Below are 17,626 nucleotides of genomic sequence, written 5' to 3'. Positions count from 1 at the left end.
GGTAGGCTGACAAATGAGATTCGGATTCTCCTTGCCCGGATGCAGCCGCGCGTCGAGTTGCTTTGTCGTGAAAACGACAAGTTAAAGGCTGCGCGTATCCAAGAAGTGGCTCAGGCGCGGGCTATCCTGGAGGAGAACAGGAGACTTTCCGCAATTGCTGCGGAGAAGGAAAAGGCCTTCAAGGCCATCGAGGTTGAAGTGCAGGCCCGGCTCGAGGCCCGTTCCAAGGCTACCCAAGCTGTTAACGAACAGCTTCGGTTGGCTAAGGAAACTGCGCGGAACGCGACCGAGAGGGCCACCAAGGCTGAAGCCGTTGCTGAACCTCTGCGCGCCGAAAATGAGGAGCTTAAAGCCAAACTAGAGAGGCTTCAGCAGGCTCATGATGCTTTGGCTATGGAAGACGCCAAGAAGCTTCAAGAGATCTTGGATCAGAGGGGTATGCTTGACCATACTGAGCGTAAGCTGAAGGGCGTTGAAGAGGCTGCTGCTAAGTGTTGCTTGCCAACCTTAACAAGAATGAAGCCGAACGCGCCCGTGACCTAGCTCAGGCTGCCCTCCAAGAAGCTCTGATTACCAAGGAATGGCTTCTACGAGAAGCGTTGTCGCAGGTATGCGTAGCTTCATAATATCTTTACGCTTTTCTTTTGCTTAGAAAAGGTTTTGATACTTGTATTTTTTCTTGTTTTAGGTTGTGCATCGAGTCTTCACGAATACATCTTATGACGATGCCATGAGCGCAGCCCTCAACGCTTCTCATGAGGATGGGGAAAAGGCTGGCTTCCTGCTTGGTCTAGGGTCTGTTGAGAAGGGCATCCCGCCTTCCAACTTCCCTCTATATGATGTGGATACTGAAGCTACTTATGACCAAGCAGTGAACCAGTATGCTGCCTTCCCACATCCGGTGGTGGAGAAGGTGAACGAGATTGCTGTTGCTGATGATGGGCTAACCATTCTCAAGACTTTCCTTGAACCGCCACAGCCAACTGATGGTGCGGGTACAAGTGGGTTTGGAGGGAGTGGTCCTGAAGTTTGAACCTTGAGATCCCTTCCCACCGTTAGGATAGATTTATATTTCTGTAGGCGGGTAGATACCCGGCCATTCTTGTAATGTTTGAATTTTTTATGAAATATAAATGTTTGTGCGGGTAGGACTGCCACTTTCACTGGATGACTTGCTTTATAAACGTTATATGACTTGCTCATGCATATTATAGGTTAATTTGGCACTTTTGCCGCATAAACAATATATGATTCGCTCGTGCATACTTTAGTTTAACTTAGCAAATTTTCAAGTGTTTTGAATAAGTTAACCGTTCGACGCGCGATAGTCAATAGGTTAGTGTTCAGTTTCCTCTATCATGATTGTGCGGGTAGGACCGTCACTTTCATTTAGTGGGATGACCAATCTTCACCTATAACTGACCTGCGTGAAGGTTTGCCGTTTTGTGTTTATGCGGGTTTTGCCGCCGTCCACACGCAACGACTTCTTTTCACATTTATGCGGTGAAAACCGGCATCAGTGTTTTGAATAAGTTAAACCTTTCGACGCGCGGTTGTCAATAGGTTAATGTTCAGTTTCCTCTATCATGATTGTGCGGGTAGGACCGGCACTTTCATTTAGTGGGATGACCGAACTTCACCTATAACTGACCTGCGTGAAGGTTCTCCTTATCTGTTAGAAATTTTTATCGTTTTTTGTGCTTATGAGGGTTTTGCCGCCGTCCACACGCAACGACTTACTTCCCCACTTATTTATGCGGTGAAAACCGGCATATCAGTGTTTTGAATAAGTTAACCGTTCGACGCGCGGTTGTCAATAGGTTAACGTTCAGTTTCCTCTATCATGATTGTGCGGGTAGGACCGTCACTTTCATTTAGTGGGATGACCAAACTTTACCCATAACTGACCTGCGTGAAGGTGTTTCTCATCTTTTCCTTAGAAATTTTTGCCGTTTTTGTGTTTATGCGGGTTTTGCCGCCGTCCACACGCAACGACCTCCTTCTTACACTTATATACGCGGTGAATACCGGCATATCAGTGTGGAAAGTTCATAAGTATAAATGTAAGACCATCAGCGTCAATGTGATAAGGAGAATCATTTCCATTAGAAGTGGCTCTGGGCCTTTTCTTTACAAGTTTGGAATTGATCTACATGCAACCTGTGTAATTAAGCTCCCTTCCCTGTTCTTGGGATGGGGGTGTCATCGAGCCTTTCGAGCCGACATGCACCTGGTTCGGAATCTCGTAGTTTACGCAGTATGTAGTCTCTAATATTGAAGCTGCAGTTTTATTCGTGTTTTCCCCAACTGGGGTTCTACCCGCATTAGCCTGCTCAGCGTTCATTACGCCACGAGGTGCGTGAGCGTCCCATCTCTGAAAAATGCTTCGACGACGTCCTTCAAGTCTAAGCATTCCTCGGTGGTGTGGCCTCTTGTCCTGTGGAAGTCACAGAATTTGCTTTGATCAGCGTTTGGACGCTGTCGGATAATTGGAGCCTCTGGCCATGGGAGCCTCTCGGTGGCGAATATCTCGGTGACGCTTTTGGTGGGTGGCGTCCATCTGGAGTTCCGGTTCGACGACTGCATGTTATCATTTCCGCCTAACCGAGGGTGCGAGCCGGATGAAGTGTCAAAGTTTATCCTTGACTGCCAAATACCTAGCTTCCTCTTTTTGTTCAGTCGGGTGGTAAGGACGTTGTTTTCTCTTGGATTCTGGGTGTAGGGGTTTGTGCTCTGGGGAAGATCTCTACCCAGTTGCTTTTCCGTTTCCGCGAAGCGTTTAGCTGCTGTCATGATGGCATCCCATGTGGATGGCATGCCGTCTTTACCCGTTAAGGTGCGGATGAGCTCCGAATCTTTCGCGCCCTGGATGAAAGCAGCACGAACAAGATCTTCGCTAATAGTGCCCAGACTCAGCTTCTTTGAGTTGAAGCGAGTGATGAAGTCTAGCAAAGATTCATCTTCCTCTCGGATACAGTTGAGGATCGTCCATTGCTCTTCGGTGTACTTTCTTTGCTGACTGAAGTGTTGGCTGAACTTCTGCTGGAAGTCTGCCCAATCGTAGATGTGGTGGACCGGTAGACGGTCGAACCACGCTCTGGCTGCCCCAACCAGCGTCATTTGGAACATGTAACACCACGTGGGTTCCGTCCAATTGCTGACGGTTGCCCCCGCTATGAATCTGTTCAAATGATCGTCTGGGTCAGATATACCATCATAAGTGCCGATGTTGGACATCTGTTTGGCACTTCTCGGGGCGATTGCTTCCGCAATGTCCCTTGCAAACTTGGACGTTCCCGCATTTGCAGCAGTTGGTCTAAAGGTTTTGGAGAAGTCACGTGGGTTTCCCCCCGCGCTCCTTGGTTTGAAGGTTTCTCCGAAATTCCTTCTCGGTTGGAAGTCCGTTTCCTTACGCTTCCCTTTTGCCCTATGGCGAGGGTTTGCGTCGGTGTCGGATTCCTCCCGATCGTCGTCCGAGTACTCGCACTCACTGCTCATGTTGAGCTATTGAGTGCTTCCGAATTCGTCAGCCTGTCGGAGTGAACGCAAGCGTTCGTCCAACTCAGCTTGGAATTCCTTCTGACGTGCTTCGGCCCACGCTTTAACTTGATCGAGTGTTTGGCGGGGGAGCCTCGCCTGTTGTCTCTCCAACTGGGTATCGGTGAATCCCAGTGAAGGATTGTTTACTGCACTTGCCCCGGCTCGGGTAACCGGGGTAGTGTTCGTAAAATTTACTGCACTTGCCCCGGCTTGAGTAACCGGGGTAATGTTCGTAAAATTTGTGTACTCACCGGTGTTCCTCCCAGTAGCTGGGGTTGTGATTACCGGGGTTTCTTGGTCACTCGCTGGCTTTGGGACCGGAGTAACGTTAACCATCTTTCCAGAAGTTTTGAAAAAACTGAAAAAGAATAAGTTCTAGCTTTTATGCACGGATGGCGCCAATGAAGAAACACTAATCGACCCCGGGCAGATTACGGATAATCTGGGGGTTAAATAGATGTTTCCCACGAGGGTTAGTTCCAGCAAAGATGGTTGTTCTTCTGATGACCTGCAAAACAGACACCGTGAGCTCGTCACTGAGAAGGGGGGGGGGTACCTCCTTGTGACCACCCTCCGGCGTGAGAATCAGACTAGATTGCTCTTGAATATAAGTGTATATTAAGAGAAATAGCTAGAGAGAAGATATCAGATAATATATGAAGATATAAGATAATGATACCGTTCCAAGGTGTTGGAGTATTTATAGCCGAAGGTAGGTTTCCAAGCAGGTACAGCCGGCTGAATAGTATTCCTTTTCGACCAACTGTGGGCTACGCACATGCCATGCTAGTGGTTGGTGGGTAGGCAGCGGCTGATAGTGACATGGCCGGCTGTGTACTAATCCTTTTCCACCAACTACAGGCTATGCACGTGCCACGACAGGGGTTGGTGAGTAGGCAGCGGCTGATAGTGACATTAAGTACTAGAGCGTGCTGCTCGTCGTACTGTTGTCAGTGAGCTGTCGCAGCTTTGGTCAGATCTTTTGTCCATACCTTGGCAGGTATAGTACAAAAGATCCTTCAGTAGCGTACGGACTGGCTCATTTGGGCGGGAGTTTTCCCGGCTTTGGGCGGGAGTATTCCCGGCCTGCTCATTCCTTCTTCAGGTGACATTACTGAATTATTTGAGAGTTATTGCCTTGTGCGTGTAGCCTTCCCTGATGGCTAGTATCCGTAGCTGCGGGAACAGGCGGAGTACGTCACCATTGGGAGGCTTTTCCTGCGGGAACAGCTTGCGTACTGCGCGTAAGGACGTCGCGTCTCTGAGCGTGGTGGGTCCTGCGGATCCAGTTGGTCTTTGCGCAGACGTCCCTCTTCAAGGTGTCTTGCGAGTTTGGTCTTTGCGCAGACGTCCCTCTTGAAGGTGAGTCTTGCGGGTCCAACTGCGCAGACGTCTCTCTTTGAGGTGAGTCTTGCGGGTCCAACTGGGCTCTGCTGGGACCTACCTCTTCATTGCTGATTATGTACGTGAATTTGGAGGGTTTAAGTTAGGAAAAAGCTTTGATTTAAAAAAGATTATGTTTTTAATCTTGTTTTGTAGCATTTTAAGATTTGTGTTCTTTAAACAGTTATCAGGTGAGCCTAATTTGTGTTGCAATGTGAAAAACCAGGTGTTTTGATGTTACTAAAAGCAGAATCTTGATCCCCTGATTATAAATTATATAATATCTTGAATCTCGATTATAAATTATATATATTGAGAAGTCAAAGATTACAAGTAAAGGTCAACTATCTAGGGCTTATTTGAAATCATGGGCTGCGAGTTTTCTAGACTGTGCTCGTGTTGTGATACCGTGCAAGATGGAGTTGTAGCTCAACCTGGTAATGTTGGTAAGTGAAATGACTCATTTTGTTCGTTTACGTTCATTAATTTACTTATTCAAATTTTTAGGCTCTTTTCAATTTAGTATAGTTTTTATAACCTTTTAGGCCCAACGCATCATTGTTCACATTTACTTTAAATTGGCTTTAGTTCCGTTATGTCGGTTCATCTATGTTTACTTATGGTTGTTCGTTTACGTTTGTGGACCGTTCGTTTGAACTGTTAACGAACATACACGGACACGGACAGATTCATTTTCTTAACAAATGAACACGGACAAGAAAACTTTGTTCGTTTAATTGTAAGTGTTTGATTGTTTGTTCGGGTAAGTTAAACTAGCGAACACGAGCATGCTCTGTTCTTATTCATTCGAATTGCTTACAAGTCTGGACGTGGGCTATGCTTTATGTTTTATGGGTCAATTGGTTAAGCTAAAAGATATGACTAAAAAGGAAACAGGCCAATTGGGTCATGAAAGTCATCCGAATGTAGTTCGATTGCATAAAATCTTACATTTTACGAAAAGAATCATGTTATTATTGAAAAATTCGTGTTTTTTAATCGGAAGCTAAGAAACAATACAAAGCTTATGCGGGTCAGCCTGTTGGGTCAAGCCGACCCACATAAGCGTTGTATTGTTTCTTAGCCTCTGATTAAAAAACACGAATTTAAGTTGGGTCGGCCTGGATCCATTATGATCCGACACCCGAGACGCCTGCCCAACTTTTGCTTATTTTTCCACTCCACACATTATCATCTCAGAAATTGGCTTATGTTTAGTGGATTTGATGTTTTTATTTATTTATTTTTTGGACAGAAAATGAGTTGGGTGAGGCAAGTGATCTGCCTGCATTTCGTGAATTTTCTATCGAACAGTTAAGGACAGCTATTTCTGGATTTTCTGTTGAAAACATTGTTTCTGAACATGGGGAAAAAGCCCCTAATGTGGTTTACAAAGGGAAGTTAGCAAATCAAAGGAGAATCGCTGTCAAACGGTATAATAGATCCGCTTGGCCTGATCCGAGGCAGTTTCTGGTAATACATCATTTCTAATTTTTTTTTTTCTATGCATGGTTTGTAATAGTGTAATTGTGTTGGCAAAAGTGATTTTTGGGATTTTAAGAATTATAATAAGATAATATTAAGGTTTGGATGATTATGTAATTTTGCATTTATCTCGTTAAGGCAGTCTGATTGTTTGATCAGAATTGGTTTATTATTTACATATATTATCTACTAGAATTTGTCCAAAGTTGCATATTTTTAGAGATTGCAATACTTGAAGTATTTTTTTTTCTTGATTAATTATGTAATATGCATGCTTTCTTGTGCTTTAATTATTTTTCTTGATTAATATTTGTTTTAAATAAGTTCAACTTGATTTGTTTATTGTAACAGGAAGAAGCAAGAGCGGTTGGGCAGCTTCGAAACCCTAGATTAGCCAACCTGCTCGGCTGTTGTTGTGAAGGCGATGAAAGATTACTTGTTGCTGAATTTATGCCACATGAGACCCTTGCAAAACACTTATTTCACTGTAAGTTAGTAAAAAAGATATATTTTTTCTTTCTTTCAACAAAGTAAGTTAAAAACAACATTTTGAAGTTAAAGCTGTTATCTTTTTTGAATCTTGAAATAGGGGAAACGCAACCTATGCAATGGGCAATGCGGTTACGGGTGGCTTTGTATCTTGCGGAAGCTTTAGAGTATTGTACTTTCAGGGGACGTGCTCTTTATCATGATCTTAATGCTTATAGAATCGTCTTCGATGATGTATGCTTTTAACTTTATTTATTTAACCATTATTATTTTGTTCAGCTTATAATATCTTTTTAAAAAATATTGTAGGATGCAAATCCAAGACTTTCTTGTTTTGGGTTGATGAAGAACAGTAGGGACGGAAAAAGTTACAGTACAAACTTAGCTTTTACCCCTCCTGAATATTTAAGGACCGGTATTTACCCTTTATTAATTTGAACACATAATCACATATATAAATATTATTTTTACCATGTGGGCAAAAAAAGTTTGTATTTCTTATCATTTTGTTTTCATTTTCGTTTTAGCAAATTATGATTTCTTGATTTTTTGATAATTGTTTTCTATTTTTTTCCTTGAAATTCTAGGGCGGGTCACACCCAAAAGTGTAATGTATAGTTTTGGCACCCTTTTGCTCGATCTTCTAAGTGGAAAACATATTCCACCTAGCCATGTAAGTGCATATTCCAAAATTACTTTTTTGTCTATTATTATCAAGTTTCATGCTTTGTAATTAAGAAAGGGCATTTTAGTCATTAGCCTAACTGCTTATCTAGTAGTCTAAATATATTTTCAGGCACTTGATCTTATACGAGACAGGAATCTTCAAATGCTTACCGATTCATGCTTAGAAGGTCAATTCTCTAACGATGATGGAACCGAGTTGGTACGGTGTTTGCAATCCAAGATCCTTAGTTTCTGCTTTAATCCCCCTGCAAAAGGAAACCGAGGTAATTTATATTTTTCTTATCATTGAATCACAAAAAAAAAAACAATTTATAATGTATATGCAGGTGCCATCTCATGTATTAATGGGAATGCCGTTAACTGCACTCGGAGAAGCATGTTTAAGAAGGGATTTAACGTATATTCATGGAGTGATGGAGAAATTGGGTTATAAAGGGTGCTGCAACCGAGGTCTGATTATTTACTTTTTTTTAGCATTATGACTTTTTAAATACGGATATGTTTGACTTTGACTGTTGCAGCTGTCATTTGGGATGTGGACTAATCAAATACACGACACGTTAAACTCCAAGAAAAAAGGTGACTCCGCTTTTCGTCATAAGGAGTTTAAAGCTGCAATAGACTTTTATACACAGGTTTGTATTTGTCATCTTAAAAAAGTAATATCCAAAAAAGCATCAAGCAAACACCGGTTTTATAATGTTTGATGTGTTTTTTGCAGTTTATTGATGTTGGAATGATGGTCTCGCCAACGGTGTTCGCGAGACGAAGTTTGTCACATTTAATGAGTGATAATCCACAAGAAGCGCTTAATGACGCGGTACAAGCACAAGTAATATCGCCTATTTGGCATATCGCGTCTTACTTACAAGCAGCTGCTTTATTTGCACTCGGGAGGGAAAACGAGGCACATATTGCACTCAGAGAAGGCACGGTTCTTGAAGAGAAACATGAAGCTGTTTGAGAACTATCTGAGAAAAGGGTTTAATTTGTTTGTTTATGTTGGATTATTTTCGGTACTCAGCTTGATAAAATTGTTTTTTTTTGGTTATTTGTTGCGTTTTTTTATGAAAGATTAGGGGGTGGTGTAATGAAACGTTTTTTTACTTGTTTCTTGAAGGAAAGCATTGACCTTTTCTTTCTTCATGTTAATACAAAATCTTTGGTGGGTTGGAACGGATTTTTATTAATTTTGTTGGTTAAGGTCTTTGTGTTTTTGTTTGTTTTTTTCTTTTTTGAATGACCAACGAATAAAATTAGGTCGTTTAAACTTAAAAGTTGTTTCAAGTCCCTACGTTTACGCAAGCTCAAAACATTTTTATAGTTTTTGACGGTAGTTTTTATTTGCAATAAGCTTGTTCAATATTCTCTAAGCTGTATTATACTCCTTAAAACTGTATATTTTTTAAAAATGTTTATTTTTGTCCTCTTAGTTGTCATTAATGAACATTTTAAAGGAAAAAGAAATCTTAGTATGATGCTTTGAAGAATGAATAGTTCGTATAATCTGGTTTTTGTATAGTATACAAATACAACTGTAAAGTTAATCTAAACACATTTAGAATATATAAGTTAAAATCTAGAAAAGTCAGTTATACATCTTCAAACATGTTGAGCCATATAAAAAGTAACAGATTAGTTAAAAGCAAAAAAAACGAAGGGCCAACCAGGTTCGAACCGGTGACCTCTTGATCTGCCGTCAAATGCTCTACCACTGAGATATGGACTCTTGCTTGTCGTTTTCTAAAGTATCAAGTCTTTTAGATGATTAATAAATTTGATTCTAACAAAAGTCAAACTAAGCATGTATCATAAGTGAAATCATAACAAAAACATATTCATATCAGTTTTGTGGTTTAATGGTTTAGCCTTGATTAAAACTAGAGGGGTGTTCGGGATTTTATATTTTACATTACAACTTTGAATTTAAGTTATCCTTTACTTTTATAAAATCAAGAATCATCTTTATTATCATTTTAATAATACAAAGTAAACTAATGATTTTAATGGTGTTAAACCAAAGTGTCCACCCCGTTATATTTGTTGTTTTTTAAAACCGTAGTTAGCACTGTGGTCTCGAGTTAATTTATTAATAGAAAAGAAATGGAATGAGAAGAAAGAAAATAATTATTGTGTTTTAGATGTTTTCTTTAAGGAAGGAAAAAAGGAGATAGAAAGAAAAATAAAAGAAAATTTTTTCTTATTTTTCTTTTCTCTTATTTAATTGAATTCAGCATAAGAGCATGTTTGTGATTCAGTTTAAAAAATGCTTATTATTTTTTAAAAAGTCAGGATTTGGATTTTTGAAAAACTGTTTTTCAATCCTTTTAAAAAGCTAAAAAGTCAGGTCAAGCACGAGCTGTGCTTTGGCTTGTTTAAGGTTTTTTTCAAAATATATACATAATTAAAATGCGTATAAATTAATTAATAAACAATAAATTAGTTGAGCCTGAGCCGAGATCGAGCTTCAAAAAATGACTCACGAGCCGAGCTCAAAACGAACCGATCTCGAGCTTTCATAAGGCAAAGCGTGCCGATTTCGAGCTCGAGCCTGGCTCGTTTGCACCCATAGTTATGAAGCAATGCTACCAGCCTAAACATGCTGCATTCATGTTTCCTTCAAAAAATTTATACTAGAAGTAACTAAACCCTATCATGACCACCGAAAAGTTATTAGAAAATCATAATCATGGAAAAAAATCGCTTGCTTTCAGCATATCGTTCCAATGATCAAATATGGCAGCTGATTTAGGTTTACATGCGTTTAGTTTATACGCTTATCATACACAAAGTTGCGCGCTTCAACTACTTTCTCAAATTTGTAGGACAAACAAGGGATGGAGGTTCGGGTAGCAGCGTTAACAGAGAATGTTGTTATGCCGCTTCATGAAGTACTAAATGCATTAAGAATGGTTAAAAATGAAGCAGTTGAAGATATTAATCCACTTATCATCACTCAAGCTTCATTACTAAGTACCTCTCATTTTACGTGTATCTACATGATTTGAAACTCTGTAAACTGTCATAATTTGTTATTATGAGTAACAGGTTCCTTGCCAATGGACCCATCGTCAGTGGATTTTATCATATCCATAGGTCGATCACAAGATTTCCCGGGTGACAAGCCCGGTGGAGAGTTGCTGGTTCATCAAGATGCTGCTAAAGAAAATGTAAAGCATTTCACTTATTAAAAGTCAAACCATAGTTATTAAATGCGCTAGACGCAAAAAAGGAGGGCCTGAGGCAAAAAAAGCTCACTCAAATAAAAAATTAAAAATATATTACGCATATGAAAAATAATACTATTCTTCAAATAAAATAAACAAAAGCACTTATATAACATTTAATATCATCTAATTAGTACCAAAAGTTCTAAAATGGTCAAGATTTAAATGTAATTCAAAAACTTGAACAACAAAATGTATCAATATAATGCTTTTGACTTCTCCTAGATATAAGTTTCAATAGCACTCTTTGCGTCTTTTGCTTGGCTTTTATCTTCTCATGTTCTTGCATAGACAATGCCAAAGCGCTCGCCTGGGAACTATAAGCACATTGATTGAGCCTCGCCTGAAAAATGGGCCCAGGCGCAAGAAGCAAGCGCTTTTAATAAAGTCAAACTATAATCGGGTTTGAAACTTTGAATATTGTGTATTAATTTCTCTTTGACCATTTTTGCAGACAAGTTATTAGTCACAGGCTTTTCAGATATTGAGGCGGTTGAGATGGGTGTACAGCCTTTTGGAGTAAGCAAATCAAATGGCTTTTATTTCATCTTAAGATGATGAAAGTGTTAATCGAGTTTGGTTTTCTTGACAACAGGTTAAGGGAAAGAAGCCATCTTGGAAAATCGGTTCATCGTTTTCTCTGAAGAAGCCCCTGAAAAACCTACCAAAAATCCAAGTAGTTGATGAAACGGATCTTATTGACGAAGATAGTCTTTTATCCGAAGAGGATTTGAAGAAGCCCGTGATCCCACCTGGTAATACCATAGGTTTTGACCTTTATGATAATATGTTGTTTCTTTATTTTTATAATATGGTTTGCAGTTGGAGATTGCGAAGTTGGAAGCACAAGGAAAGCATGCAAGAACTGTGTTTGTGGACGGGCCGAAGAAGAAGAAGAGAAAGTACAAAAGTTGGGAGTTACCATGGAACAGCTTGAAAACCCGCAGTCGGCCTGTGGCAGTGTATGTTCTCTTTGTTAAACAGTCGGGTCAAAACGGGTCGGGTCGGTTTTTTATATAATTAATTATATATCAAATGTGTTTAGAAAACTGTATAATCATAGTAATAATTCTATATCTGAGACATTTTTGTGTGCAAATGCAGTGTGGATTAGGTGATGCATTTCGTTGCAATACATGCCCTTACAAGGGTCTTCCTCCTTTCCAGCTGGGCCAGAAGGTATGTTAGGGTGTAAACGAGCCAAGCCGCTTGTGAGATGCTCGAGATCGGCTGGCTAAAAGCTCGAATCGAGTCAGGCTTAAACGGGCTCAAGCCTAAAAGTAAGCTTGTTTAATAAATGAGCCCGTGCTTCACTTATTGATCTCAAGCTAGCTTCTAAGCCTAAACGAGTCTATTATTTGTATAATTTTTATTTGATATATTTTATAGTAATTATTATTATATGTAAAATTATGAAAACATAACTAAAAAATAATATATATTATGTTAAATATAAAAATCAATTATAAATGTCTATATCTATAAATTATTTAATAAATAGCAAACGAGCTGAGCCCGAGCTTAAACACTACTCACGAGCTCTTGTAGGTTAAACAATCCGAGACGAGCTCAAGCTCGGCTAGTTTACACTTTACACAATGTACCCAAAAGTCCAAAACTCTTTTTAAGATTAAGAAACCATCAAATATTATTACTTTTGATTTTTGACCCATAATAATAATACAGTTTTGATTGTAAAAATCCCGAACTAGGCGCCAATTGATTACCGATTATTTCCGATTAATCCTCGATTAATCGCTAGTCCTCACCCACCAGCCGACTATCGATTTCTACAACACTGCCTATAATCAGCCAATTAAGCCATTGGGTTTTTCTTATTGTATTTTTTGAACAGCTACACACACACACACATCTATCCCATGCCATGTTTTGGACCCTGGTATTACTCCCAAACGCAAGAGCCTTTACCACCCAGCCTTGGCTGAAATGGCTCGATTTTTCTTGTTGTAAACTATGGTAAGAAATTGAATATTTGCAGGTGACATTATCTGAAAATTTTCTTGCTGCTGACCTTTAAAGACCAGAAGAAAGAAGAAAAATACTCAAATCACATATAAGTGTTATTGACGGTTTTGATCGAAACTTCGTGTGGAATATTTATGGAAGCAAATAAAGTAATTCATTACGCGTTGTTCATAATGTGTATACATTTAACAAAAGGTGAATAAGCCATGATATTGAGCAACTTCCGTAAAACTAACATATAAGTTATAACTCTTTTGGGGCGTTGGCGATTGTTTTCTCAAGAAGCAAGTTGATCATGTTGTTTAGAATCATCATAACATGTGTCTACCAACTCGGTGAGTTTCTTATATTTGGAATCATATATCTTTCGAACTATGAAGCCCGGCTGGTCTTTAGCACACGGAATCTCCTTGTTTGGTGGGATAAAGTGAACGCGACACTTGTGCATAACTAAGTTAGCCAGGAACTCGGTCTTATCAAAGCTATAGAAAAGTTCTCTTGACTCGCTCGATTCCCACTTTTCACCATTTTTGTTTACTGCTACTTCGAGTCTATAAAACCTTTGTCCAGTCACCGTAATCCTGCCATCTTGAGTTGCACTAATATCCTGTTTACATAAATGAACATGAAAATATGTTCAATATTGAATGAACGTAAAAAATAAAATGAACCACCAAATATTAGAAAAGTATATCACATGTTGTAATTTGTATACCACCATATAATAAACAAAAATAGAAAAACAACAGGAAGCCATACAAATAAATTTTCCAAAAATACATCAAAAGGTCACTTTATCAGATTTTGACATATTAAAGTCCAAAACTTGTCTCATGTACTTGTTATGGAAACTAAAAAAATGGTTTGCTACTCCATATAGTAATAAAAGAGTAAACTGTCAAAATCGTCTATGAGAGTTTGGTCATTTTTACGACTTTTGTTTAAACGCAATGATGTTTTTAGATGTTTCTTTATCTTTTTTCACTATCTTACATAGAAAGCAGCGACATAAAGGCTCCAATATGGATGCTAACATATGTAAACAAGAAAATATATCATTTTAAAAAGATAACTCCTTACAAATTAAAATAAAATTTTAGCATAATTTTATAACAAAATTAATACCTTGATGATAGCCACAGAGGGCTTCATGTTCTCGTAAGGGTCATCAGGAGCTACAAGAATAGTATCCTCCTGCAATCAAAACACGTGTTAATCTTGAAATCAAAGCTAACAAATTATTACATTCAGTAAAAGTTGTGCAAACGAGCCGAGCTGCTTGCGAGCTACTTGAGCTCTCTAGCCTGAGCCTCAAACAAAACACGTTTAGTTATCGAGCCTGAGTTTCAGCCTTGTTTATTTTTTTGTTTTGTCTCTATTGGACTTTTATGCATTAATTTCACACCTGAGCTTTAGCTCGTTAAGTTACTACACGAGCTCAAGCCGATCCTTGACTCGTTTTAAGGCTTTTATCAAAAGGAATAAATGCATGTCTTTCAAACCAACATGTTTTATTCCTTTTGATTTTAACACTTTTGGTTTCCTCAAGCTTTGGAGTTACTTTGATGAGTTCAACAAGTCATGCACAGTAATGTTATAACGATCATCTGACTTTTATACAACTTGTATAGAAGCTATATGAATCATATAGATAGGAACTCATATAGGGGTTGGTTTCCCTGGTGTCCGAATAATCTATCTTGAAAAAACAACTCACAAACCAAGCTCGAGCTCCAGAGAAATGATGACTTACGAGGTGGTAACAAACGCCATGGGCTTCGAAGGCGTTGAAATGATGTATTATTATCGATTCTCCTGGATTGCAAGAAACCCTAACTGCATCTCCGATTGGCTTTATGTCTTCTTCGTATTCGTCCATTGCAAGAAACAAACCCTAACATGCAAGTAGTTGGTTTCGGTGGTGGGATAGATTGATATACCTGTCCTTGTTTTTACTATTTTACCCTCCTCTCTTCAAATTTTTCTTTAGCCCTGTGCACTTTTTTAATTGGAGAGTATGTTATAACGCTCTGATCAGATTATGCTGTCTTGACCAATGTTTTAAAAACCGGTATTTTATTCGTACCGGATTGAACTAAAAAATGGTACAACCGATTAAACCGGGTTGTACCAGGAGGTTCAATCAGGATATATAGTTTACCTTATAATTTCATATAAATGCAACTTTAACTAAAAGAAAACAAAAAATACATAGTTTCATAATAAAATATCATTCAAAAATTAGTCCATATTCAAAAAAACAATACAAATTTGTTTGATTTTCAAACAAAGTTCTTTTAAAATAAAGGTTCGCAATAGATTTATATCATCGGAGTGTTGTGTGCGACGAGTTCACGATCGCTTAAAAGATGAAATTCACTCTCATCGCCATCCTCATCAACAAGAGTATAAGTACTTCATTTCTTACAATAATAAATAAGAAGTTTTAGTTACATATAATCATAATATACAAAAATTACATGAAATAAGTAATATATACAAAAAAAATGGGCCTGAAACATAAAAAATCTTGTGGGCTTTTAAAACCGGTTTACCGGTATAAACCGATTTTCTATGAAAACAGGCCGGTTTAATGTTCCATAAGACCACTCAAATATACTGGGTACAAAATACCGAGCTGCTCACCGAAATCTGGTTAAACCGGTCGGTTTTTAAAACACTGGTCTTAACCGAGTCTACGATGGCTTCAGAGTTTGGCTTGGACTTCTACAGGGAAACCATACCGTCGGCTGCCTTTGGGTTCGGGATTCAAACTGACAATCTCTCAAGGGTTAGCTCAAATCCTTCATTACCATAATACACCAAAAATGACACAAATGAGATCGAACTTGGGCCTTCATTGAAAAATCTAATTTTTCCTTTCACCAGGCCACAATAAATTATATTTTATTATTATTATAATACAAATTAGCTATTATCTATTATTTATTTATTTATTTAATATATATAATATGATTAAAATAGAGGTTTCATGCCACAAGACCTCTTATTGGACCAAGTGACGGTCAACGATTGAGCCACGTCAACCTTGTGGATTTTTTTTAAGTTCTGGTGAAACCGAATGACCGACAAGGCTCAAGTTTACCAACGCTCGAGTTTTATCGACCTGTTTTGTTTTAGTTCCACTAATGTGCATACGAGTGTCGCCACTGTTACCTGTGTTGATAAAATAGTTTTTTCTATATGCTATCAGTGTCTTAACGAACTTAACCTATGTTAGTTTCTGGTTTAAGATTATTTTATGTTATTTTTTAGGGTTTTCATGTTAATTTTCTTGATGAATCCAATTCGTGTTGGTTCGTCGCCAGTCGTCACAACACACAATTTTTTTTAAATATATTAATTTCTTGTATATGGGTGCTGACTAAAATTTTATATTTCTTTTTGTTTTGATGGCATAACTTGATATCAACTGAATCCGCATCATAATCCCCTTAATATGACAGCTGATTTAGGTCTACATGCATCTAGTTTATGTGTATTATACATAAACTTAGGTGTTTTAACAACTTTCTCAAATTTGTAGGACAAACAAGGGATGGAAGTTAGTGTAGTAGCATTGACAGAGAATGTTGTGATGGCTCTTCATACCAAATGCTGTAAGAATGCTGAAAAATGAAGCAATTGAACAAATATTAATTGAGGTTCACCACGCACATGGGATAATGAAATTGTTAATTGAGAAAATGAAAATATTAATTGAGTTCGGTTTTCTTGACAATAGGTTAAGGGAAAGAAGCCTTCTTGGAAAATCGGTTCATCTTTCTCTTAAGAAACCCGTGAAAAACCTACCAAAAATCCAAGTTGTTGATGAAGACAGTCTTTTATCCGAAGATGATTTGAAGAAGTCCGTGGTCTGACTTGGTAACTCCATAGCTTTTGGTTTTCAAGATATATTTTTTGTTTCTTATATTTATAGTTTTTATTTTTATTATGGTTGTAAAGATCCCGACTAGACGCCAATTAATCCCAGTTTATCTAGATTAATCACTAGTCTCCACCCACCACTCGACTAACGACTAGGCAACATTGGTTATTATAATATGGTTTTGCAGTTGGAGATTTTGAAGTTGGAAGCACAAGGAAAGCATGGAAGAACCGTGTTTGTGGACGGGCCGAAGAAGAAGAGAAAGTACAAAAGTTGGGAGTTACCATGGACCAACTTGAAAACCCGCAGTCATCCTGTGGTAGTGTACGTTCTCTTTGTAAAATTATCTGGTTGAAATGCGCCGGGTTGGGTTTTTATATGTAACTAATTATATATCAAATGCGATTAGAAAGTAGTGGTAGTGGTCGTGGTCCTATACCTGAGACATTTTTGTGTGCAAATGCACTGTGAATTAGATGATGCATTTAGTGCATGCCCTTACAAGGGTCTTCCTCCTATATATATAAATTAATTATAAATTATTTAATAAATAATAAACGAGCTGAGCTCAAGCTTAAAAACTACAAATGAGCCGAGCTCGAAGTCTTGTAAGTTAACAAGTTGAGATCAGGCCCGGCTTGTTTACACAATGTACCCAACACTCCAAACCTCTTTTAAGATTCAAAAACCATCACTAATATTACTTTTGAATTTTAACCCGTAATAGACCGCGGCCGACTCATACATTTTTGACCAATAAGTCAATCGCGCCCTTTTATTTTTCTTATTGTAAATTTTGGTAAGAAATTTAATGTTTGCAGGTGACATTATCTGGAAATTTTCTTGCTGCTGACATTTGAAGACCAAAAGAAAGAAGACAATACTCAGATCACGAGTTTTACAGACGATTTTGATCAAAGCTTTGTGTGGAATACATGCA

The 17,626-nt window shown here is 38.4% G+C and overlaps 1 protein-coding gene, 1 long non-coding RNA gene and 1 pseudogene across 3 annotated transcripts; 2 read left to right on the top strand and 1 right to left on the bottom strand.

Moving 5' to 3' along the window:
* The first annotated feature begins 5,058 nt into the window (after positions 1-5,058).
* On the top strand, positions 5,059-8,598 carry LOC143570875 (serine/threonine-protein kinase BSK7-like; annotated as a pseudogene). Its single transcript, XR_013142008.1, has 9 exons — positions 5,059-5,369; positions 6,179-6,396; positions 6,760-6,895; positions 6,998-7,131; positions 7,207-7,312; positions 7,485-7,570; positions 7,694-7,847; positions 7,911-8,219; positions 8,306-8,598. The product of XR_013142008.1 is annotated as a serine/threonine-protein kinase BSK7-like (transcript).
* A 1,816-nt stretch (positions 8,599-10,414) lies between these two features.
* LOC143570889 (anamorsin homolog) lies at positions 10,415-17,573 on the top strand. The gene is made up of 6 exons (XM_077056414.1): positions 10,415-10,557; positions 10,633-10,754; positions 11,407-11,566; positions 11,634-11,773; positions 11,916-11,990; positions 17,508-17,573. Exons 1-6 carry the CDS (start codon positions 10,422-10,424, stop codon positions 17,544-17,546), a joined length of 672 nt encoding a protein of 223 aa, XP_076912529.1. The 5' UTR covers positions 10,415-10,421; the 3' UTR covers positions 17,547-17,573.
* Positions 13,222-14,662, bottom strand: LOC143570874 (uncharacterized). The gene is made up of 3 exons (XR_013142007.1): positions 14,551-14,662; positions 13,923-13,991; positions 13,222-13,404 (listed from the first exon to the last, which is right to left on the bottom strand). It is a non-coding gene; the product is annotated as an uncharacterized LOC143570874 (long non-coding RNA).
* Positions 17,574-17,626: the final 53 nt, after the last annotated feature.

The sequence above is a fragment of the Bidens hawaiensis genome, unplaced genomic scaffold, assembly GCF_021521415.1.
Source record: "Bidens hawaiensis isolate Kalapana, Puna unplaced genomic scaffold, B.hawaiensis_p1.1 tig00025169_1, whole genome shotgun sequence".
Taxonomy (NCBI): domain Eukaryota; kingdom Viridiplantae; phylum Streptophyta; class Magnoliopsida; order Asterales; family Asteraceae; genus Bidens; species Bidens hawaiensis.
This window is presented reverse-complemented; position numbering and strand designations above follow the sequence as displayed.